This window comes from Phoxinus phoxinus, assembly GCF_949152265.1.
Source record: "Phoxinus phoxinus genome assembly, chromosome: 20".
Classification (NCBI taxonomy): domain Eukaryota; kingdom Metazoa; phylum Chordata; class Actinopteri; order Cypriniformes; family Leuciscidae; genus Phoxinus; species Phoxinus phoxinus.
The window spans coordinates 31678772-31702240 of record NC_136895.1 but is presented as its reverse complement, the minus strand read 5'-3'; the positions used below and the strand labels follow the sequence as shown (position 1 = coordinate 31702240).

The following is a 23469-nucleotide window of genomic DNA, read 5'->3' as shown; positions in this document are numbered from 1 at the left end:
TGCATTTACTAAATGAGCACTGTGCTACTGTGCGTCCGACTGTTTGCACTGTATTTTATTTTTATTTTTTACTCTAAACTGTTTTAATTATTCTTATTTCTTTTGATTATTTTAATTTCCTCTATGTAAAGCACTTTGAATTACCATTGTGTATGAAATGTGCTATATAAATAAACTTGCCTTGCCTTGCCTATTAGTAGAGTATTAGTGTATTAGTAGAGTATTAGTAGAGTATTAGTAGAGTATTAGTGTATTAGTAGAGTATTAGTAGAGTATTAGTGTATTAGTAGAGTATTAGTGTATTAGTAGAGTATATTAGTAGAGTATTAGTGTATTAGTAGAGTATTAGTGTATTAGTAGAGTATTAGTGTATTAGTAGAGTATTAGTGTATTAGTAGAGTATTAGTGTATTAGTAGAGTATTAGTGTATTAGTAGAGTATATTAGTAGAGTAGTAGAGTATTAGTAGAGTATATTAGTAGAGTATTAGTGTATTAGTAGAGTATATTAGTAGAGTATTAGAGTATTAGTAGAGTATATTAGTAGAGTAGTAGAGTATTAGTAGAGTATATTAGTAGAGTATTAGTGTATTAGTAGAGTATATTAGTAGAGTATTAGAGTATTAGTAGAGTATATTAGTAGAGTATTAGAGTATTAGTAGAGTATATTAGTAGAGTATATTAGTAGAGTAGTAGAGTATTAGTAGAGTATATTAGTAGAGTATTAGTAGAGTATTAGTGTATTAGTAGAGTATTAGTAGAGTATATTAGTAGAGTATTAGTGTATTAGTAGAGTATATTAGTAGAGTATTAGAGTATTAGTAGAGTATATTAGTAGAGTATATTAGTAGAGTAGTAGAGTATTAGTAGAGTATTAGTATATTAGTAGAGTATTAGAGTATTAGTAGAGTATATTAGTAGAGTATATTAGTAGAGTAGGAGAGTATTAGTAGAGTATATTAGTAGAGTATATTAGTAGAGTATATTAGTAGAGTATTAGTGTATTAGTAGAGTATATTAGTAGAGTATTAGTGTATTAGTAGAGTATATTAGTAGAGTATTAGAGTATTAGTAGAGTATATTAGTAGAGTAGTAGAGTATTAGTAGAGTATTAGTATATTAGTAGAGTATTAGTATATTAGTAGAGTATATTAGTAGAGTATATTAGTAGAGTAGGAGAGTATTAGTAGAGTATGTTAGTAGAGTATATTAGTAGAGTATTAGTATATTAGTAGAGTATTAGTGTATTAGTAGAGTATATTAGTAGAGTATATTAGTAGAGTATTAGTATATTAGTAGAGTATTAGTATATTAGTAGAGTATATTAGTAGAGTATTAGTGTATTAGTAGAGTATATTAGTAGAGTATTAGTGTATTAGTAGAGTATATTAGTAGAGTATTAGTGTATTAGTAGAGTATATTAGTAGAGTATTAGTGTATTAGTAGAGTATATTAGTAGAGTATATTAGTAGAGTATTAGTATATTAGTAGAGTATTAGTAGAGTATTAGTATATTAGTAGAGTATATTAGTAGAGTATTAGTGTATTAGTAGAGTATTAGTATATTAGTAGAGTATTAGTAGAGTATTAGTATATTAGTAGAGTATATTAGTAGAGTATTAGTGTATTAGTAGAGTATTAGTATATTAGTAGAGTATTAGTAGAGTATTAGTATATTAGTAGAGTATATTAGTAGAGTATTAGTGTATTAGTAGAGTATTAGTGTATTAGTAGAGTATATTAGTAGAGTAGTAGAGTATATTAGTAGAGTATTAGTGTATTAGTAGAGTATATTAGTAGAGTAGTAGAGTATTAGTAGAGTATTAGTGTATTAGTAGAGTATATTATTAGAGTATTAGTAGAGTATATTAGTAGAGTAGTAGAGTATTAGTAGAGTATATTAGTAGAGTATTAGTATATTAGTAGAGTATATTAGTAGAGTATTAGTATATTAGTAGAGTATTAGTGTATTAGTAGAGTATATTAGTAGAGTATTAGTGTATTAGTAGAGTATATTAGTAAGTGTATTAGTGTATTAGTAGAGTATTAGTGTATTAGTAGAGTATATTAGTAGAGTATATTAGTAAGTGTATTAGTGTATTAGTAGAGTATTAGTGTATTAGTAGAGTATATTAGTAAGTGTATTAGTGTATTAGTAGAGTATTAGTGTATTAGTAGAGTATATTAGTAGAGTATATTAGTAGAGTATTAGTATATTAGTAGAGTATATTAGTAGAGTAGTAGAGTATTAGTATATTAGTAAGTGTATTAGTAGAGTATATTAGTAGAGTATATTAGTAGAGTATTAGTGTATTAGTAGAGTATATTAGTAGAGTATTAGTGTATTAGTAGAGTATTAGTGTATTAGTAGAGTATTAGTGTATTAGTAGAGTATATTAGTAGAGTATTAGTGTATTAGTAGAGTATATTAGTAGAGTATTAGTGTATTGGTAGAGTATATTAGTAGAGTATTAGTAGGCTGTTAGGTTAGGGTTAGGTGTTAGGAGAATAAGTGGACTTGTAGTTGCAAAGTTACTCATAGTTTGTAAAATATCTGTTGGGAAGATAAAGAGTTATCAGCTATTAAACAGACGGGCTACTAATCCTCTAATGAGAGTTAGTTGACATGTAGTTGCAAAGTAGCTTCTAGTCAACAGAATATTCAGAAGGGAAAGTGTTATCGCAAACGTTTTTTTAAATATTTTGTCTAAACTATTTCATGGTAGGCTCTACAGGGTTAACATAACTATAACTACTTTAAAACTAATGAGCAAGCGTTTGAGAAACTGGATATCTTGTTGGTTTTATACAAATTACTTAAACAGAGAATATTTGTTTTCTTTTTGAATCAGGTCATTTAAAACTACACACTTAAATGTTTATAAAGATATATAGCTCATAAACGTGTGACAAGTATTCGCTGAGTTTTGCTTATGTTTACAGACGTGCTCAAGAAAAAAAAGTTCACGAGACGGAGAGGCAGAAAGCACACCCTGTTTAATTTATTTATTTTACAAAAGCACAACGTTTTGTTTTGATTGTAAGTGGACACATACAAAAGTAGACATCTCACAGATTCTTTTTTCATATTTATTAAGTCTGTATGACCGTAAATGACGGAGTATTTTACGTTTATTTAGCTGCTATGTGAAAAAAATTGCGCCAGCGCGATTGCCGACCCCAGAGCATTAACTACTTACAGACTCACCTTTGCTTTGAAGGCGCCGAGTTTGAGTAACATTTCCACGGTGAACAGAACAGTGAAGATGACATTCAGCATGTCAGAGAGATCGGTGATGTGATCCGACTGGTTGCAGTGCTGAAGGATAAACAGGTTCAAGTGATGGACCCCCAAAAAATACACCCATTCACTGCCATTATAAAGCTTGGAGGAGCAGGACATTTATTAAGATAACTCCGATTGTGTTCGTCTGACAGAAGAGTGTCATGTACACTAGGATGAGTTGAGGGAGAGTAAATCATGGGCTAATGTTCATTTTTGGGTGAGCTGTCCCTTTAAAGCTGTGGTTGTGTGTTCTCACCTGCATCCCCAGACACATGGTGTTGAGCATGATGAGGAGGAACATCAGGTACTCGAAGTAGCATGAGGTGACGATGTACCACACCTGATACTGGTACGGGTTCTTGGGGATGTAGCATCTCAGAGGACGGGCCTTCAGCGCGTACTGGACACACTGGCGCTGGCGGCGGAAAGGTGTGTTATAAACTGGAATCGTGAGACATCATTAGGTGTGTGTGAAGGTTAGTGGTGAACGGATCGAATCATTTAAGGTTTTTGAGACACGGATCGGTGATCGGATCAATTTTTCGTACCAGTGAAAAAAAAAACCATTATGTATATACTGTATATATATATGGGTGGTTGACATGAAATGGCCTTTTTTTGGTCCAATGTGTCAAAGTTAAGTAAATAATAGAAAAATATGTCAAAAACTGTGGTGATATTGTTCAGAAAGAGCTGTTTTATATGAACATACTGAGCATTCATGGGATTAATCTTCCATTTTTTCACAATTTTCAGCCAAACCAGACAAAGCTCATATGGTGTGACTGTCCCAAGCACATTTCACAAATTTAGATTTTGAATAAAAACAAGAAAATTAATTAATTTTCTGTTTATTCAATCATATATTGATAACCCAGATGTCTACTTGTGAGTCTGCTTGGCTAAAAGTTCAGGCATAATATTTTGAAGCCACCCTTAACTAAAACATTTTGTCCCAAAAATACGGTGTGACGCCATATTCCTTTTTTTAAACTATCAATTGTTTGGAGACTGTGCGCACAGATAGTCCTGATTTTCGCCTCTTCTTCTGCGTTTAAAACCATTTGAATGTGTAAATTGGCAAGACAAAACACGTGCAAATGAAAAACTTTCACTCAATGATGGTTAAAGATACACTGTGTGATTTTTACCCCCATCTAGCGGTGAAAAGGTATATGACCATGCAGTGAATATTAGTTTCTGATCCTCTCAATTCCAATTTCGTTTTAACTCCTACGGTGGCCAATGTAGTCCAAGATTAACATGGCTTCCAGTTCGACCTCGTCCATGAGTATTCCTTCAAGTGATGAGGTTACTTTAGAAAACTATTATAATTTGCAGTAATTTAATTTGTCAGTTAACATATAGGTTATGACATCTATGTAAAATGAATAATAGTTTTATGTTTTCGTTATTTTTTTACCATTTCATTGCTAACATCAGCTATCAGGTTCCCAGACGAATGCAAGGGTTTACATTGTAGGCTATATCATGTTCTCCGTGAGCAGAGATCAGCTGATGTGACAGAGGGAGAGGGAGAGGGAAAGGAAAAAATAAAAACAGGGCCGGTGCCAGTGAATTGCGTAGACGCGAAAGGCGAAGCTTGAATTAACGGGTATGTCCCTCTTTGGCTAATGTACTTTCAAGATGGAGGGGCAACATGGCGACCGACATTTGAACCCCTCACCCGTATGTATTTTCAATGGCATATTATACACTCACGAGAATACTTTATTACTTGAACGAAGTAAACATACATTAATGAGCACATATATTTTTGAAAGAACTAAGCGTTTTTAGCTAAGAATAAACTAAAAAAGTTACACAGTGTAGCTTTAAATTCAGCAGGTAATCTGCGATTCACATGCGAGCCGAACCGCGGAAGAGCGGATCCGTACAGGTCATGATCAACTTATCCGTTCACCCCTAGTTGACTAGATTAACCCCTCAGGAATCGAAACAAAACATTTTTTGGATGTCTGGAAGGCAATTCGGTTGGTGCCTAAAATGTCCCGAACTCGACACCTGGCCCTGAAACGTACCTGGTTTTTGTCCAGCTCGCAGTTCTTGAACTCCTGCTCTCCCTGTTCCTGGAAGGTGACGAGAACGAATCCCACAAAGATGTTCATCATGAAGAAGGCGATGAGTATGAGGTAAACGATGAAGAAGATGGAAATCTCAACGTGGTTGTTGTAAATAGGGCCGACGTTCTCCAGATTCGAGTCGATGGCTTTATACAGCAAGCTGTGTAGAGGTACAATTGGGAGAATGGGTTTGCGCCAACGTTTTGATCAAAAGCTCTATAGACAACAAACATGGAGGGAAATTGTTCTTTAAAGGAGTAGTTCACTTCAGAATTAATTTCCTGATAATTTAAACTCACCCCCACGTCATCATTTTCTTAAAAAAAGAACAACATTTATATACTATTTAACCACACTAGCTGTGATGATCAGGTTGAAAGGTCAAGCGTGAAGTAAATGATCAGGAAACTGTAATTCTGAAGTGATCTACTCCTTTAAATACCTACTCTGGCCAGCCCTCGAATGTGGAAACGGTGAAGAGAGCCAGCATGCCGTTCAGAATATTGTCGAAGTTTAAGTCGCTGTTCATCCACAGACGTTGGCGGAGCACCATGTCGTGAAGAGCGTGTTCCTGGTGTTGAATAAACGTTCCCCTGAGAGCATAACCGAAAGAGAGAAGAATTATGTGGACTTGGAGAGTTTCAGATCTCGGACTGAAGGAGAAATGAAAGAAAGTTCAACCGTACTGGCATTCCTCCGCCGTCATCTTGAGCGGGTCAGTGCAGAAGAGAAACTTCCCCTGCCAGACGAACAGAAAAACAACAGCATTAAATCCTCTTCTTCACCAGACACACTTGACCAATGGATGTGGCGAACTCTCTGACCTTGAAGAGCTGGACACCAATGCAGGCGAACATGAAATCCAAGAGCATGGTGACTAAAACGATGTTTCCGATGGTCTTGATGGCCACAAACACACACTGGACTACGTGCTGAAAGACAGCAAAGGCAGATCAATGGAGGAACGGGACACTTGTCGTGTTGTGTTCTCAGAACTAGACTCACTTTGAGGCCTTTGGCTCGATTAATGGCTCGTAAAGGTCTCAACACTCTCAGGACCCGGAGGATCTTCACCACCGAGATGGCACTTGATCTAGAGAGAGGCATGAGGACTGTAAATAAGTGACATTTTCTAAATAAAATAAAAACTTTTTGTTTTATTTATATACACTACCAGTCAAAAGTTTTGGATTGGTAAGTTTTTTTATGTTTTTAAAAGAAGTCTCTTCTGCTCACTAAGGCTGCATTTATTTGATAAAAAAAACAGTAATATTGTGAAATATTATTATAATGTAAATCATCAGTTTTCAATGTGAATATACAGTAAAGTGTAATTTATTCCTGTGATCAAATCATTACTCCAGTCTTCAGTGTCACATGATCCTCCAGAAATCAGTGTAATATGATGATTTGATGATCAAGACACAGTTATGATTATTATCAGTGTTGAAAACGGTTATTTACATTTTTATTTCAGGATTCTTTGATGAATAGAAAGTTTAAAAGAACAGCATTAATCTGGAATAGAAGCTCTTCTAACATTAAACACTACCGTTCAAAAGTTTGGGGTCAGTAAGAGTTTTTATTTTATTTTTGGGGGAAATAAATAAAATAAATCAATACTTTTATTCATCAAGGGTTAATTAAATTGATCGAAAGTGACAGTAAAGACATTAATAATGTTACAAAATATTGTATTTTAAATAAATGCTGTTCTTCTGAACTTTCAAAGAATCCTGAAATATAAATGTAAATAACTGTTTTCAACACTGATAATAATCATAAATGTGTCTTGACCATCAGATCATCATATTATACTGATTTCTGAAGAAGAAAAGAAAAGAAACTTCTTTTAAAAACATAAAAAAATCTTAACGACCAAAACTTGTGACTGGTAGTGTGTGTGTACAGCTCCATTAATGGCTGTTTGTATCTAATATCACCACACGGCCATATTGCTTTTAAATCTCACTCCATTCCCATGGACAGCAGGGAGACGCCGACGACGATCAGGTCTAGGATGTTGAAGGAGTTTCGGCAGAAAGACCCCTCGTGTAAGAAGGCGCCGTACGTGGTCATCTGCAGTGGACCAAGAAGAAATGAACCATTCACAGAATCCAAATATAACAAAACAGCTTTTCTGAACGCACACGAACTCTCACCTTTAGCACAATCTCTGCTGTAAAGACTGAGGTGAAGACATAATCAGCGTAGGCCAGGACCTGGAGCGGAGAAAGAAAGGGACAGCGCTAGGTGCATGTACACTCCCAGAAGAAAAGGTAAAAAAGCTGTCACTGGGGTGTGCATAAAGAGTGCATATTAGTACCTCAAATGGACATATTGGTAACAAAAGTGTACATTTTAGTTCCAAAAGTGTATATATTGGTACCATAAGTGTACATATAAGTACAGAAATTATACATATTAGTACCAAAAGTGTACATATTGGTACCAAATATTAGTACCAAAAGTGTACATATTTGTACCAAAGATTAGTGCCAAAAGTGTATATATTAGTACCAAAGATTAGTGCCGAAGTGTATATATTAGTACCAAAGATTAGTGTCGAAGTGTATATATTAGTGCCAAAGATTAGTGCCAAAAGTGTATATATTAGTACCAGAGATTAGTGCCAAAAGTGTATATATTAGTACCAAAGATTAGTGCCAAAAATGAATATATTAGTACCAAATATTTGTGCCAAAAGTGTATATATTAGTACCAAAGATTAGTGCCAAAAGTGTATATATTAGTACCAAAGATTAGTGCCAAAAGTGTATATATTAGTACCAAAGATTAGTGCCAAAAATGAATATATTAGTACCAAATATTAGTGCCAAAAGTGTATATATTAGTACCAGAGATTAGTGCCAAAAGTGTATATATTAGTACCAAAGATTAGTGCCAAAAATGAATATATTAGTACCAAATATTTGTGCCAAAAGTGTATATATTAGTACCAAAGATTAGTGCCAAAAGTGTATATATTAGTACCAAAGATTAGTGCCAAAAGTGTATATATTAGTACCAAAGATTAGTGCCAAAAGTGTATATATTAGTGCCAAAGATTAGTACCAAAGGTGTATATATTAGTACCAAAGATTAGTACCAAAGGTGTATATATTAGTACCAAAGATTAGTACCAAAGGTGTATATATTAGTACCTAAATGGTACATATTAGAACCTTTTTAAAGGGGACCGTCCCAGTGACAGCTTTTGTACGATTTTTCTGAGAGTGTATAGAGATGTGCGAGTCTGGAGATGCTGTACCTGGTTCTTGAAGGACATTGGGTCAATGGGGTCCTCCGCAGCCAATGAGATACTGCTGAGCAAGATGAAGAGGAGGATGATGTTGGTGAAGGTCGTGGCGTTGATGATGCGATGGCAGAGTTTACGAAACCTGAGCAGAGAGACATGGATAAACAGAAGCTCCAAATGTCAGCTTTGTGTTAGGGTTAGGGTTGGGTATCGCTTGAATTTTAGCGATTCCAATTCTTATCGATTCCTAATTTCGTTCCAATTAGGTAAAATATATCATAATATAAAGTGATATTAAAATGCTCACAAAGGAATCGATAAGAGGAATCCAATTTTTTTTTTTAGAAACAAATATCTGATTCCCAACCCTAATTAGGGTGACAGAAAAGCAGGTGATGTTTTTACTTGTTCTGCGGGCCGAAGATGAAGAAGGAACTGGCCTCTGGCATCGGCACCTCGGTCTCCTTCAGCTGCAGGTCTGCCATTGGACGAGGCCGAGGACTGCTAGGAATCTCGGGCTCCTCCTCCTCATCGTCACCTGACCACATCAATCACAACGTCAGCGGTAAACCATACGAACTGAATAAACTAAGCTAAATTATCCTTTATGCTTTACCTGGGAAATCAGCTGGAGGAAATGGATCTTTAATCTCGTTCACGTTTGATTCAAATTCATCTACTTTGAGCTGCAGATTAATTTAAAGAAACGCATAAATCAGAGTTGTAATTTCTTATCTTAAATATGCTAAAACTGGTGTGTTGGCATCAGTGCAATAATCAGTTGTCCGAATACAAAATACACTTCTAACGGCATTTCACAGTAATATAGTGATGTGGTTCTGTCAGTTTTGACCTTGGCCGTGGTGGGAATCCCGTCAATCTTGGCTCTCTGCTCGGCTAGTTTCTTCGCCAGCATGGCCTTGTCTTCCTCGCCCTTATCGGGTAGGTTTTCTCTATAACAAGAAAAAACAATGCATCAGAAATTTCTGTAAAAATCAAGCGTAGTGTCAGTTCTGGCAGGTCATGTTAGTCAAGCTTGCATCAGTGACTCTCAGCTGATCCTCTACCTATAGGAATACAACACTATCACTGTATACATATATAAGCTCTTCAGTATTATCAGCAATTACCCTCCTCCCTCCCCAGCTCCTCTTATTTCTAAGGAGCTGATTACCCTCCTCCCTCCCCAGCTCCTCTCGTTTCTCAGGAGATAATTACCCTCCTCCCTCCCAGCTCCTCTCGTTTCTCAGGAGCTGATTACCCTCCTCCCTCCCCAGCTCCTCTCGTTTCCCTGGAGCTGATTACCCTCCTCCCTCCCCAGCTCCTCTCGTTTCCCTGGAGCTGATTACCCTCCTCCCTCCCCAGCTCCTCTCGTTTCCCTGGAGCTGATTACCCTCCTCCCTCCCCAGCTCCTCTCGTTTCCCTGGAGCTGATTACCCTCCTCCCTCCCCAGCTCCTCTCGTTTCTCAGGAGCTGATTACCCTCCTCCCTCCCCAGCTCCTCTCGTTTCTAAGGAGCTGATTACCCTCCTCCATCCCCAGCTCCTCTCGTTTCTCAGGAGCTGATTACCCTCCTCCCTCCCCAGCTCCTCTCGTTTCCCTGGAGCTGATTACCCTCCTCCCTCCCCAGCTCCTCTCGTTTCCCTGGAGCTGATTACCCTCCTCCCTCCCCAGCTCCTCTCGTTTCTCAGGAGCTGATTACCCTCCTCCCTCCCCAGCTCCTCTCGTTTCTCAGGAGTTGATTACCCTCCTCCCTCCCCAGCTCCTCTCGTTTCTCAGGAGCTGATTACCCTCCTCCCTCCCCAGCTCCTCTCGTTTCCCTGGAGCTGATTACCCTCCTCCCTCCCCAGCTCCTCTCGTTTCCCTGGAGCTGATTACCCTCCTCCCTCCCCAGCTCCTCTCGTTTCCCTGGAGCTGATTACCCTCCTCCCTCCCCAGCTCCTCTCGTTTCTCAGGAGCTGATTACCCTCCTCCCTCCCCAGCTCCTCTCGTTTCTCAGGAGTTGATTACCCTCCTCCCTCCCCAGCTCCTCTCGTTTCTCAGGAGCTGATTACCCTCCTCCCTCCCCAGCTCCTCTCGTTTCTCAGGAGTTGACTACCCTCCTCCCTCCCCAGCTCCTTTCGTTTCTCAGGAGCTGATTACCCTCTTCCCTCCCCAGCTCCTCTCGTTTCTCAGGAGTTGATTACCCTCCTCCCTCCCCAGCTCCTCTCGTTTCTCAGGAGCTGATCACCCTCCTCCCTCCCCAGCTCCTCTCGTTTCTCAGGAGCTGATTACCCTCTTCCCTCCCCAGCTCCTCTCGTTTCTCAGGAGTTGACTACCCTCCTCCCTCCCCAGCTCCTCTCGTTTCTCAGGAGCTGATTACCCTCCTCCCTCCCCAGCTCCTCTCGTTTCTCAGGAGCTGATTACCCTCCTCCCTCCCCAGCTCCTCTCGTTTCTCAGGAGTTGATTACCCTCTTCCCTCCCCAGCTCCTCTCGTTTCCCAGGAGCTGACTACCCTCCTCCCTCCCCAGCTCCTCTCGTTTCTCAGGAGTTGATTACCCTCCTCCCTCCCCAGCTCCTCTCGTTTCTCAGGAGTTGACTACCCTCCTCCCTCCCCAGCTCCTCTCGTTTCTCAGGAGTTGACTACCCTCCTCCCTCCCCAGCTCCTCTCGTTTCTCAGGAGCTGATTACCCTCTTCCCTCCCCAGCTCCTCTCGTTTCTCAGGAGCTGATTACCCTCCTCCCTCCCCAGCTCCTCTCGTTTCTCAGGAGCTGATTACCCTCCTCCCTCCCCAGCTCCTCTCGTTTCTCAGGAGCTGATTACCCTCCTCCCTCCCCAGCTCCTCTCGTTTCTCAGGAGATAATTACCCTCCTCCCTCCCCAGCTCCTCTCGTTTCTCAGGAGCTGATTACCCTCCTCCATCCCCACCTCCTCTCGTTTCTCAGGAGCTGATTACCCTCCTCCCTCCCCAGCTCCTCTCGTTTCTCAGGAGCTGATTACCCTCTTCCCTCCCCAGCTCCTCTCGTTTCCCAGGAGCTGATTACCCTCCTCCATCCCCAGCTCCTCTCGTTTCTCAGGAGCTGATTACCCTCCTCCCTCCCCAGCTCCTCTCGTTTCTCAGGAGATAATTACCCCCCTCCCTCCCCAGCTCCACCTGTCTCCAGTCAGGATTTTGCATTCTGATTCCCCTTGAATCAGAATAAATTCTCCAATTATGTTGTACTTTAAAATCTTGAATTAATGATATCTGCAATACATCCATGTTGGTTCTGTTCTGTTAACCCTCTGGGGTTATTGCTGCTCTTATCCATGCTAGGCTGCCCAGAACGGAACCATACCGCTAATGCAAACTGTATGCTAATTGTCAATCGTATTTGAGGATAGTGGTCCTGACAGAAGTCTCTTTCTCATGCTATTGACCTTTGTCACTCACCTAAGAAGCCTTTTGCGTTTCTTCTCCTCTGTCTTCTCTCTCTGTGCCGAGGTCAGACTCTCCGCCTCAGCCAGATTATCCACCGCGATCGCCAGGAAGACATTTAAGAGAATATCTGCAGTTCAATGCTCAGGAAAGCCCTCATCCTTTTTACATGTATTTTCTACGTCTCGCACATTTGTGCCGCGCGAAGGATACAATTTCCACAGATGAACAGGATAATGAAGTAAATGCTGACCAGGATTCCAGGCACGGCGGGTCCTCCGTGAGCCATGATGCCGTCGTACATGACGTAGTTCCAGCCTTCACCAGTCAGGATCTTAAACAGAGAGAATACAATACACTGGAGAGGCTTTGTGGCTCCAAACATTTTGCTTATCATGCTCACTTAATAATGTTGGGTTAAAAATAACCCCACGAGTAACCCAACTATGGGGTGATATAGCACCTTCCCAACTGTGGGTTAATGCATTTGTTTTCAAATACAGATATTTTGTTTGTATAAAACAATAAATATGTCTCAACGTGTATTTTTAACTAAATATTGGGGAGTCTAGAATTTAATGTAAATATACATAATTGTGTACATAAATTCTAAATAAACAAGTGTACATACAAAATACGTATTTAACCCAACAGCCGGGTTATTACTAGAAATTATCCGATTAAAAAGAATGACCCAACATTTTTTTTAAATAACCCAACATAGTGACCCAATATGTGTAACCCAACGTTTTTTGAAAATAACCCAACATAGTGACCCAATATGTGTAACCCAACATTTTTTTAAAATAACCCAACATAGTGACCCAATATGTGTAACCCAACGTTTTTTTTTACTGTCTATGAATTATACATTTACCTGGAAAACCGTGATCAGAGCCTGGGGAAAATTGTCAAAGTTGCTTCGTCTCACATACTCATCTGGAAAATTAAACTTCCCCCCGAAAACCTGCATGCCGAGCAGAGCGAAGATGACGATGAAGAGGAAGAGGAGCAGTAGCAGGGAGGCGATGGAGCGCACAGAGTTCAAGAGAGACGCCACAAGATTACTGAGCGACGTCCAGTACCTGAAAATCACGCACAGTTCTGATAAATTATCATGCACACATACACGCCTGGTTCTTCTGGTCTTCACGGTGGTGTCAGAGAATCACATACTTTGTTACTTTGATGAGACGCAGAAGCCGAATACATCGCAGTATTGAGATCCCCATGACAGACATGATGTCCATGTGAACGAGAATGAGCTCCAGGATCCCCACAGAAACCACAAAGCAGTCGAAACGGTTAAAGAGGGACATGAAGTAAGATGGCAGCCCCATTGCGTACATCTTCAGAAACATCTCCACCGCAAACAGAGACAACAGCACCTTATTGGTATTGTCTGCAAATGAGGTAAAGCATTATAAATAAATGTTCTCTTATGGAAAATCCAGCTAAAATCAAATTGGTTGTTAGATGTTCATTAGTGGCTTATTGTCATTTAGCAGAATGTTAGACTTTTGGGAACTGTGGCCATAACAATCCACTTATTATTTTGGGTTCCACAGAAGAAAGGAGTCATAGAGGTTTGAAAATTATGACAGAAGTTGAACCTTGGAAGTTGGTGAGAGACTCGGACTGATCATGGTGTTCGGTTGCGATTGCCAGAGTGTTGAATAACACCAGCAGAATCACCAGCCAGTAGAACAACCTGGACTTCACCCACACACGACACTTCCTCCTGAAGAATCGGTTCCATCGACGAGCGTGTCGACTGTAAAACACATGCAGAGAGAAATTCAAAGCTGTTATGTTTTAGAAGTCAAGTCAAGCCACCTTTTTTGATTGATTCACTTCCGTTACAAAGATAATTTGTTATTAACTTAGGGGCCGCTAACACAACACCGTTTTAACTGAAGACAGAAAACTTATAATATGTCCTGGCCGTTCATTTGCACGACATCAGTGTTTGGAGCTCGAGAACGCAAACTTTGAAACAGGTTCCAAGTTTTGAAAAACGTTGAAAACGTTATCAAAACGTGAATCTGTGAAAACGCTGACAACGTGCACATGCATATCACGTGTTCAGTCTATAGGTATGCACGTTTGAATATATATGTACGCAGGCACGTAGTCTTTCTTTACAAATTGACCTCACCAAATTCCTTGTCTGGCCTGCATAATACTGAATTATTTTTCGCTTCCGCATATCCATGCGAACTGGAATCGTTTTGATCATGTTTTATCGGAAGTGAAGGGAAGACTTTCACAGAGGAGAGACTGGTTGACACTTCAGGACTGCATTGTCGTCATGTCCAGGCTCAGGTCCTTCATCAGATCTGGATATGGTCTAGAAATATCCTCCTAGAAACGAAGTCAATCATTCCCAACAGTAGATCGCTCAACTCACACATAAAACATGAGTTTGTTGAGTCCCTCCAGCTCATAGAGAGTTTCCGATTCTGATCCATCCTGAAGTGGGAGCAGACCTGTGGAGACCAATTGTGCCACATTTAACCAGATTTCAAACCCCTTGAGCCTTGGTTCTTCACGGCTGTAGTTTGTTAAAGTGTTTGTGAGTGTTTTTGAGCACCTTGGCCCTCCTGGTCATTATCCATGACCTCTGCCTGTGTGATCCACTCCATGTATCCCTTCAGATCCTCATCGAACTGCTGACGCTCCCGCAGTATCTGATACTCTCCACTTCGAGAACTCTTTTCTCGCTCCTTAGTGAACTCGCTGACCACAGAGAGAGAGACAAATATGAGATGGTGTGCGGCAAAATGTGGACAATAATGTGTAGAGTGATACTGAGTAAAAGATCACAAATATTTGGACTTACCCGCACAGAACCCCCAGAACCAGATTCAAGATGAAGAACGAGCCCAAGAGAATCAGAGTCACGAAATACAGCCAGGGCCACTCCATTCCAATCGCATCATTCACCTGTGGGAAGACAAGAGTCGGCTGTCGGATCCCACAGTCCTTTATATCAGTGGTTCCCTACCCTGGTCCTGGAGTATCACCACAGGACACAGTCTCCTTTATCTTTTTATCTTATCTTTATCTCCTTTATCATTCTCCACACCCATTTCAGGTCTTGGAGTCTCTACTAAGGAGCTGACAAGTTGAATCAAGTGTGTACGGTTGTGGATCTGGGGGTACTGTTGGGGTACTGCATGACCATGGTTGGGAACCAGTGATGTGCGGGTCAATGTATTAACAACCCGCACCCGACCGACGTTTTCAACTAACCCGCCCGGCCCGCTTCCTGACCCGCATTTTTTAAAAGTAGCGAGTAAATGCTCATCGCAGCGTCATTGGGCCATAGACGGAGGAACTAGGGGTGCGGGCGCAGCATTTTTCTGAATGCTGATATGGCCTAGTGTAATAAAGGCTTGATTTATTCATTTATTTCGTTTCATTTTCTTAACAATTTAGATGCTGCATGTGTGTATCCAGTCTAATCGAAGTGTGCGTCTCTCCCCCGACAAAAATCCCGCCCCCTCTCAGCAAATACATAAAACTGACATTACTGAGCTATATGCGTTTAAAAGTAGCCTATTAAAATGGCACAATGGCAATGCTCAGTTCAACGTGTTGGGAAATCGGGCATTTTGTCCCGCTTCAGCTTTTATTCAAAAGTTAATAACGCTCAACGTTCAAAAGGTAAATAAGGATTTCTCACTTTCATCTCTGCCTGCAGACTGAGCTCGTGCGTCATCTTCCTGCCAGTTATTCAGACAATAAAGCGTAGGCCGATGTATTTCATAGAAGATTGTGTCTAGTACTATATAAATTACAAAGGTTTAATTGTCATCTTTATTTCAAACGACCCGACCGACCGCGACCCGAATATCATTAAGAATAATTTTGGATAACTCGTAACCGCGGGTAACCGCAGGCACCCGCTCATTTTGGATCAACCCGCGCATCACTGTTGGGAACCACTGCTGAATAGGGGCTCACGCACCGGAGAAACCTTTTCATAGTTCCTAGAACTATTGGCGGAAGTACTCTGACGTGTTCGCACCGCAGGAACTAGGAATGATTTTGGAGGAACTAATTTACTCCTACTTCAGAGTCCGGTCTAAACCAGCACTATAGGAAAACATGGTGTAAACGCACAGATTATAGCCTATATATTTACTCCACAAACTAACTCCACGAACATGTAAAACAGTGATAGATGAAGCTCTTAATCTTTACGCTGAGGAGAAAACCCAACTCAACTTTGAGGGACCAAGAGAAACATGATTATGTATTTCTACTCAGCAACACTGGACATCAAACACACGCCATACGCTAATAACTCTTCATTACTGTCTACTTTCTATGTTTAACAGTTCTATCTAATAACCTATTAGACAGGACTGTTAGACAGACCATAAACTACTGAACAACCGTCACAATAAAAGTCAGAACAACAAGCACGTCACTTCAGAGTTCCTACTGGCGGTGCGAATGCAACCAGGAAAACGTTCCTAAGGGAACCATAAGTTCTCGGGGAATTGACCTGGTGGCTAGTTCCTATAACTATAAACTATAAAGACCCTTATGTGTCACTGACCCAGTACAGAACATCGGTCCAGCCCTGAGTGGTGATGCACTGGTATACAGTGAGCATGGAGAAACCCAGATTGTCAAAGTGGGTGATGCCGTCATTGGGCCCAGGCCATCCGCCACGGCACTCGGTTCCGTTAAGAGGACATCGCCTGCCGTTACCAGCCTGAGCGCACGGAGCCGCATACTCGCCGTCCCCCGTGGCGATGATATCTGTGACATATATCAAAACAAAGAGAAAATAAGACAACATTTTCATTTATTGAAGGAAACACCAGTGCTTGCAAGATGGCAAAAGGAAACCATTTAGGTAAGTTTCGATGTTGGTTCTATGCAGTGTTGGGGGAACTCCTTACAAGTAACTTGAGTTACGTAATCAGAATAATTTTTCAAGTAACTAGTAAAGTAACACTACTTTTTCAATTGACAACAAAATATCTAAGTTACTTTTTCAAATAAGTAACGGTAGTTCTTTTTTCATATTTATTGTGTTTGTCTAGCCTGGCAAGCCAGACTTACATCAAGATGTTTAGTCTGGCAACTCTCCATAGACGCGGCTTAATCCGAGGGGCAGGATAAACGGTTGTCTCTCAAAATCCCTCTGCACGCAATAGGATAGCGCTACAACCAACCAGAGCAGCGAAGAAGGTGACGTAGTGAGAGCGGCAAAGATCCGGTCCAGCAAAACTCCGAACACTTCTTCCTTTTTTAAGAATGACTTAAGTGCCGTTCTTTGCTCTTTTCTTAAAGAAAAACTTAACTCCAAGTCCTTCAGAGTCGCGGCCAAAGCCGATTCGAAAGGCCGCTGTTCTCCATCCGCAGCCGCCATTCTTTGTTTTCAAGAACATTAACTATATTAAATGACACAAATATTCTTTATGTATTTAATCTCACTTTATTAATCAATGTCTTTGCTGCTGACCTTCAATGATCTAATTCAAGTTACCATACTAATAAGCCAAAAATTACTTTAGATTAAATTTAGAAATAAAAGTGTTAAACTTCCTTCTCCTGTATCCTATTGTTCTTTAATCCAGAACAGCAGCTGAGAGGTTTGTTTGAGCGGTGCCCTCTACTGTACAGGAGTAAATATGCATTTCCTTAAAGCCTGATTCTTATTCACTTCACTTTTGGTGTGAAAGGGCCTTAACATTTGCCAAAAATATAACTTTTTTTGTTAATAAACAAACAAGCAAACTCAGCCCACGTAAGAAAAAGTAACGCAAAAGTATTGTAACGCATTACTTTCCATAAAAAAGTAACTAAGTAACGCAATTAGTTACTTTTTGGGGAGTAACGCAATATTGTAATGCATTACTTTTAGAAGTAACTTTCCCCAACACTGGTTCTATGTAAGGTCACTTCATCTATCTTACATCATTTCTTACCTGTGCCGGTGTGGTAACATGTTTTATGCATTTTGCATTTGAAAAGCTCCAGGCCTATGATGGCATAGATGGTGACCATGAAGAAGACCAGCAGAGAGATGTGGAACAGGGGCAGCATGGACTTGAGAATGGAGCTCATCACCACCTGCAGGCCTGGAGGAGACATTACACTTTAACCAGCCAACTCAAACAAATGAGAAAGGTGAGCGGAAGGTGTCGTCACTTACTGGGGACCCCGGAGACGAGCCGCAGGGGCCGCAGGACTCTGAACGCTCGGAGGGCTTTCATGTCAAAACCGCCTTTCTGTTCCACTGGCGCCTCGACACCGCTGACGCTATTGATGAAGTCCACCACGACTGTGAACAACCTGAGGGACGCCACACAGTAGGTGTTTGTGTACTTCGGGTGTTTCTGGACATATTCAGGGAGTGGTGTGTATGTCTTACCCCATTGTCACAATGACAAAATCTAATATATTCCAGCAGTTCCGTAAATAAGCATCGGCATGAAAGAGCAATCCGTACGCCACGATCTTCAGGAAGCATTCCATAGTGAATATGATGAGAAAAATGTACTCGAGACTCTCCTGTGAACGTACACACAGAACATGGAGATGAATGGAGCTGTCAGCACGACTGACTCAAGGTGTTTGGTGTCAATGGTTGCTTTTGCACTTCATAACTCTTTTGTTTTGACTTTGAATATCTGTCTTGACGTGTCTTTTTATATTCTGGGAACTTACACACGTTGGGTTTGGTGGGAACGTGGCAAAGAATGGCTAGAGCCGGACACTTTCCTCCGGTTTCAGTCGAGGCATTTTGAAAACAACCCACACACTGAGAATTTTAAAACCAACATAGCACCTACTGTTAGCATGAAGCAGACACTGTGTGTCTCTACTGACATTTAGATGGATAGATAGATAGATAGATAGATAGATAGATAGATAGATAGATAGATAGATAGATAGACGCATAAGCTTCATCACATAACAAAACTAGATGCAAGTTTATTACCATCCAAATGCTTTGATGTCGACCTGATTGCAAATCAAACAATCTGACAAACTGTATTACAAAGCACAAAATCTTTCAGATAACACTGCAGTGACGAGTGTGTGAGAGCATATAGTTGGAGTTTGTGTCTAATTTTAAAACGTCCACACATGCAGGCGTCCCATCGGCATGCGGTCAAAGCACCTGCTTCCTTCAGTCACCTGAGTCAAGGTCACGCACGCTTACAAGGCTTTAGTGAGATGAATATCTGGCATTAGGTGTCAGCCATTCTGCCGCTTGTTCATTTAGGATATAGTTCAATCTTTTATAAGAACAGAATACAATATATAAATATGTAAACATTTAAATCACCCAATTTTATGTTATTAAAAGCTTTTTAAACAGTCTACAGTGGGTGGAGTCTGTAAGGGGGTGGAGTCTAAAAGTGTATGTGAAAGGCTTTTTCGACTTGAACCGGCGCTGCACAGACTAATCGATACCGCGAGAGTGATTAGAGAGCAGACGGCTCTGTATGCTTTCAATCGCTCTCACGGTACTTTGATGTCATAAACCGATCGGTCTGTGCAGCGCCGGTTCAAGTCGAACAAGCCTGAAGTCTTAGGTTGAGGTGTGTCTTAAGGTGGAGTCTACAGGTATTGTGGAGGGGTTTATATTTTGAGGAGTGTATAAGGGCGGGATCTAAAGGTTGAGCATGTGTGTTGAGGCGGAGTCTACAGATATTGGGGAGGGGTTTATATGTTGAGGTTGTGAGTGAGGGCGGGGTCTATAGGTTGAGCATGTGTGTTGAGGCGGAGTCTACAGATATTGGGGAGGGGTTTATAGGTTGAGGTTGTGAGTGAGGGCGGGATCTAAAGGTTGAGCATGTGTGTTGAGGTGGAGTCTACAGGTATTGGGGAGGGGTTTATATTTTGAGGAGTGTATAAGGGCGGGGTCTATAGGTTGAGCATGTGTGTTGAGGCGGAGTCTACAGGTATTGGGGAGGGGTTTATATTTTGAGGAGTGTATAAGGGCGGGGTCTATAGGTTGAGTATGTGTGTTGAGGTGGAGTCTACAGGTATTGGGGAGGGGTTTATATGTTGAGGAGTGTATGAGGACGGGGTCTATAGGTTGTCTTAGGTGTCTTAAGGTGGAGTCTACAGGTATTGGGGAGGGGTTTATATGTTGAGGAGTGAGTGAGGGCGGGGTTTATAGGTTGAGCATGTGTGTTGAGGCGAAGTCTACAGGTATTGGGGAGGGGTTTATATTTTGAGGAGTCTATAAGGGCGGGGTCTATAGGTTGAGCATGTCTGTTGAGGTGGAGTCTACAGGTATTGGGGAGGGGTTTATATGTTGAGGAGTCTATAAGGGCGGGGTCTATAGGTTGAGCATGTCTGTTGAGGTGGAGTCTACAGGTATTGGGGAGGGGTTTATATGTTGAGGAGTCTATAAGGGCGGGGTCTATAGGTTGAGCATGTCTGTTGAGGTGGAGTCTACAGGTATTGGGGAGGGGTTTATATGTTGAGGAGTGTATAAGGGCGGGATCTAAAGGTTGAGCATGTGTGTTGAGGTGGAGTCTACAGGTATTGGGGAGGGGTTTATATGTTGAGGAGTGTATAAGGGCGGGGTCTATAGGTTGAGCATGTCTGTTGAGGTGGAGTCTACAGGTATTGGGGAGGGGTTTATATGTTGAGGAGTGTATGAGGGCGGGGTCTACAGGTTGAGCATGTGTGTTGAGGCGGAGTCTCCAGATATTGGGGAGGGGTTTATATGTTGTTGTGAGTGAGGGCGGGGTCTATAGTTTGAGCATGTGTGTTGAGGCGGAGTCTACAGATATTGGGGAGGGGTTTATATGTTGAGGAGTGTATGAGGGCGGGGTCTACAGGTTGAGCATGTGTGTTGAGGCGGAGTCTCCAGATATTGGGGAGGGGTTTATATGTTGTTGTGAGTGAGGGCGGGGTCTATAGTTTGAGCATGTGTGTTGAGGTGGAGTCTACAGGTATTGGGGAGGGGTTTATATGTTGAGGAGTGTATGAGGGCGGGGTCTATAGTTTGAGCATGTGTGTTGAGGCGGAGTCTCCAGATATTGGGGAGGGGTTTATATGTTGTTGTGAGTGAGGGCGGGGTCTATAGTTTGAGCATGTGTGTTGAGGTGGAGTCTACAGGTATTGGGGAGGGGTTTATATGTTGAGGAGTGTATGAGGGCGGGGTCTATAGTTTGAGCATGTGTGTTGAGGCGGAGTCTACAGATATTGGGGAGGGGTTTATATGTTGAGGAGTGTATGAGGGCGGGGTCTATAGGTTGAGCATGTGTGTTGAGGCGGAGTCTACAGGTATTGGGGAGGGGTTTATAGGTTGAGGGTGTATGAGGGCGGGGTCTATAGGTTGTCTTAGGTGTCTTAAGGTGGAGACTTGTGTGTTCGCGTGTGAGAGAGAGACTCACTAGGTTGCTGTTGGTGTTATTCGTATCTTCCTCAGGCATTGGCATGAACACGGCCAGAGCAACACAGTTGGCAAAGATGGTGAGGAGGATGATGATTTCAAACGGTCTGAGAGACACGTTCAGGAAAATAAACCAGCTTCTCTTAAAGTGAGAAATATATTCCTGCAGTGATGGACATTATAATAATGTGTGTTGTACCGTAGTGATCTACATGGCGTCTCAGTGTGTTGTTGTGTGTGCGCTAGCATTCTCTGAGCTTAGCATGTCTGTATTTAGTGAGCTGGAGGACAGACCAGCTGTTCTCTCAGAATATCAGAGCACCGCGCTGATGAAACACTGACATTTACACACACGCTCAAGACTAAATCAGCTCATTAACGCTCTGTCATCTCACAGTTGCTTGCTGTGTTTGAACACTTTTTGTTGACCTCATATTTGCCGCCTCTAGTAATGAATGACTTTTATGTATACTTGTTTACTCATATGCAGCAATGATAAAAAATGGAGAGTAAATTCAGATGTTTATTTAGTATATTACGATATGTCAATCTAATTAAGTTGTTGTCGAACTGAAACATAACTGAGAATTTATTTAAGACCGCTGATCTATGAAAGACATTTGTAATTTTGTTATATCGCAAGAAAAGTCGCATTTAATTGATCAAAAGTGACAGGAAAGACATTTATAATAATGTTGCAAAATATTCTATTTCAAAATAAATGCTTTCAATTTATCAAAGAATCCTGAAAAAAAGTACCACGGTTTCCATAAAAATATGCAGCAGCACATCTTACTTCAACATTGATAATAATCAGAAATGTCAAATCATCATATTTCAACATTGATAATAATCAGAAATGTCAAATCATCATATTTCAACATTGATAATAATCAGAAATGTCAAATCATCATATTTCAACATTGATAATAATCAGAAATGTCAAATTATCACATTTGAAAGATCTTTGAAGGATCATGTGACACGGAAGACTGGAGTAATGATGCTGAATTAACTGATATGATGCATTAAATTAACAGTAATGATGAATTAAATTAACTGACATGTTTTAGTGACTCCGTACAAAAAACCTGATTGTATTTAAAACCATGTTCTGATTTGTTGAAGGATACTTCCACTCCACGATGCTGATGCAGGCCTTGCGGAAGGGGTTCTTCAGCGTGAGGAAGAGGAGGGATCGCGCGGGCCGGGGGTTTCCACCTGTGGCCTGGAGCTTCTTCAGCTTCTCTCTCTGCTTCCTCTTCAGCGTCTCCTCGTCCATGATGAAGGAGGCCACGGCGGCTTCGCCAGCGCCCTCCATGATCCGAGCGGAGCCGAGCCGGAGGCGCAGGAGATCTGGAGATCAGGTACTCGGCTAGTTCAGTCTCTTCTCGGGACTCAAAAATGAAGATGACCCCACCATCCACTCTCTGTCTGTCTGAAGCTATTCCTCTCACTGTCTCTCTCGGCTCTTGTTTGGTTAGTACTGCAGCTGTCTGACTTAAAGAATAAATATAGACAATGCGTGTCACTCACATGCGTGTGTGTGTGTGTGTGTGTGTGTGTGTGTGTGTTAGGGGACAACAGAGCATGACACAGTTATGGTCACAGAGAGATAGATAAAGAGGACGGACATTAACACAGTCATAACTTTGGAATGTTCTCATTGGCTTTTTCTATTTGGGCTTTGTGACATCACTGAGCTGGCAAACCAATCAGCTCACAGATAAATCATTTGGTGTCACAGTTTTTTCTGATTGTCCCATTGATTATTGAGAATGATGATTAAGTCTTAACAGTGCAAATGGGTGAATGTCACGACAACTGTCAAAACGTCATATTTCATCATTATTGTGGTTGCATTATATTTATATATGGTTTAGGAATTTTAATAATAATAAATATATTTTTATGTGTATATATATATATATATGTGTAACATACAAAATATAGATTAATATTCATGTTTTTAACATGTTTTTGAGGTTTTTAAGATCACATGTCATACATGTGTCAATGAACAGACATAAAACCATCAAAACCTGGAGAACAATATGGATGT

At 40.9% G+C, this 23469-nt stretch overlaps 1 protein-coding gene across 2 annotated transcripts in view; it reads right to left on the bottom strand.

Moving 5' to 3' along the window:
- cacna1sa (calcium channel, voltage-dependent, L type, alpha 1S subunit, a) overlaps positions 1-22992 on the bottom strand; it is a 39416-nt gene extending 16424 nt beyond the window's left edge. Inside the window, exons 1-27 of one of the 2 annotated variants that reach the window (XR_013795478.1) lie at positions 22541-22895; positions 21409-21514; positions 18420-18559; positions 18201-18340; positions 17974-18126; positions 16593-16798; positions 14865-14968; positions 14616-14761; positions 14433-14511; positions 13636-13796; positions 13199-13424; positions 12900-13107; positions 12236-12356; positions 12038-12152; positions 9481-9580; positions 9244-9313; positions 9033-9165; positions 8640-8769; positions 7531-7590; positions 7341-7447; positions 6374-6461; positions 6193-6300; positions 6055-6107; positions 5815-5961; positions 5327-5528; positions 3541-3699; positions 3207-3317 (exon numbers count right to left, since the gene is read on the bottom strand). Coding sequence is in view for 1 of the 2 variants with exons in the window: in XM_079593797.1 (XP_079449923.1) it covers positions 3207-3317; positions 3541-3699; positions 5327-5528; positions 5815-5961; positions 6055-6107; positions 6193-6300; positions 6374-6461; positions 7341-7447; positions 7531-7590; positions 8640-8769; positions 9033-9165; positions 9244-9313; positions 9481-9580; positions 12038-12152; positions 12236-12356; positions 12900-13107; positions 13199-13424; positions 13636-13796; positions 14433-14511; positions 14616-14761; positions 14865-14968; positions 16593-16798; positions 17974-18126; positions 18201-18340; positions 18420-18559; positions 21409-21514; positions 22541-22728 (3561 nt within the window). In the remaining variant the exon portion in view is untranslated. Of the gene's footprint in view, positions 1-3206; positions 3318-3540; positions 3700-5326; positions 5529-5814; positions 5962-6054; positions 6108-6192; positions 6301-6373; positions 6462-7340; positions 7448-7530; positions 7591-8639; positions 8770-9032; positions 9166-9243; positions 9314-9480; positions 9581-12037; positions 12153-12235; positions 12357-12899; positions 13108-13198; positions 13425-13635; positions 13797-14432; positions 14512-14615; positions 14762-14864; positions 14969-16592; positions 16799-17973; positions 18127-18200; positions 18341-18419; positions 18560-21408; positions 21515-22540 lie in introns of both variants that reach the window. The other variant, XM_079593797.1, reaches the window with a different exon arrangement.
- Positions 22993-23469: the final 477 nt, after the last annotated feature.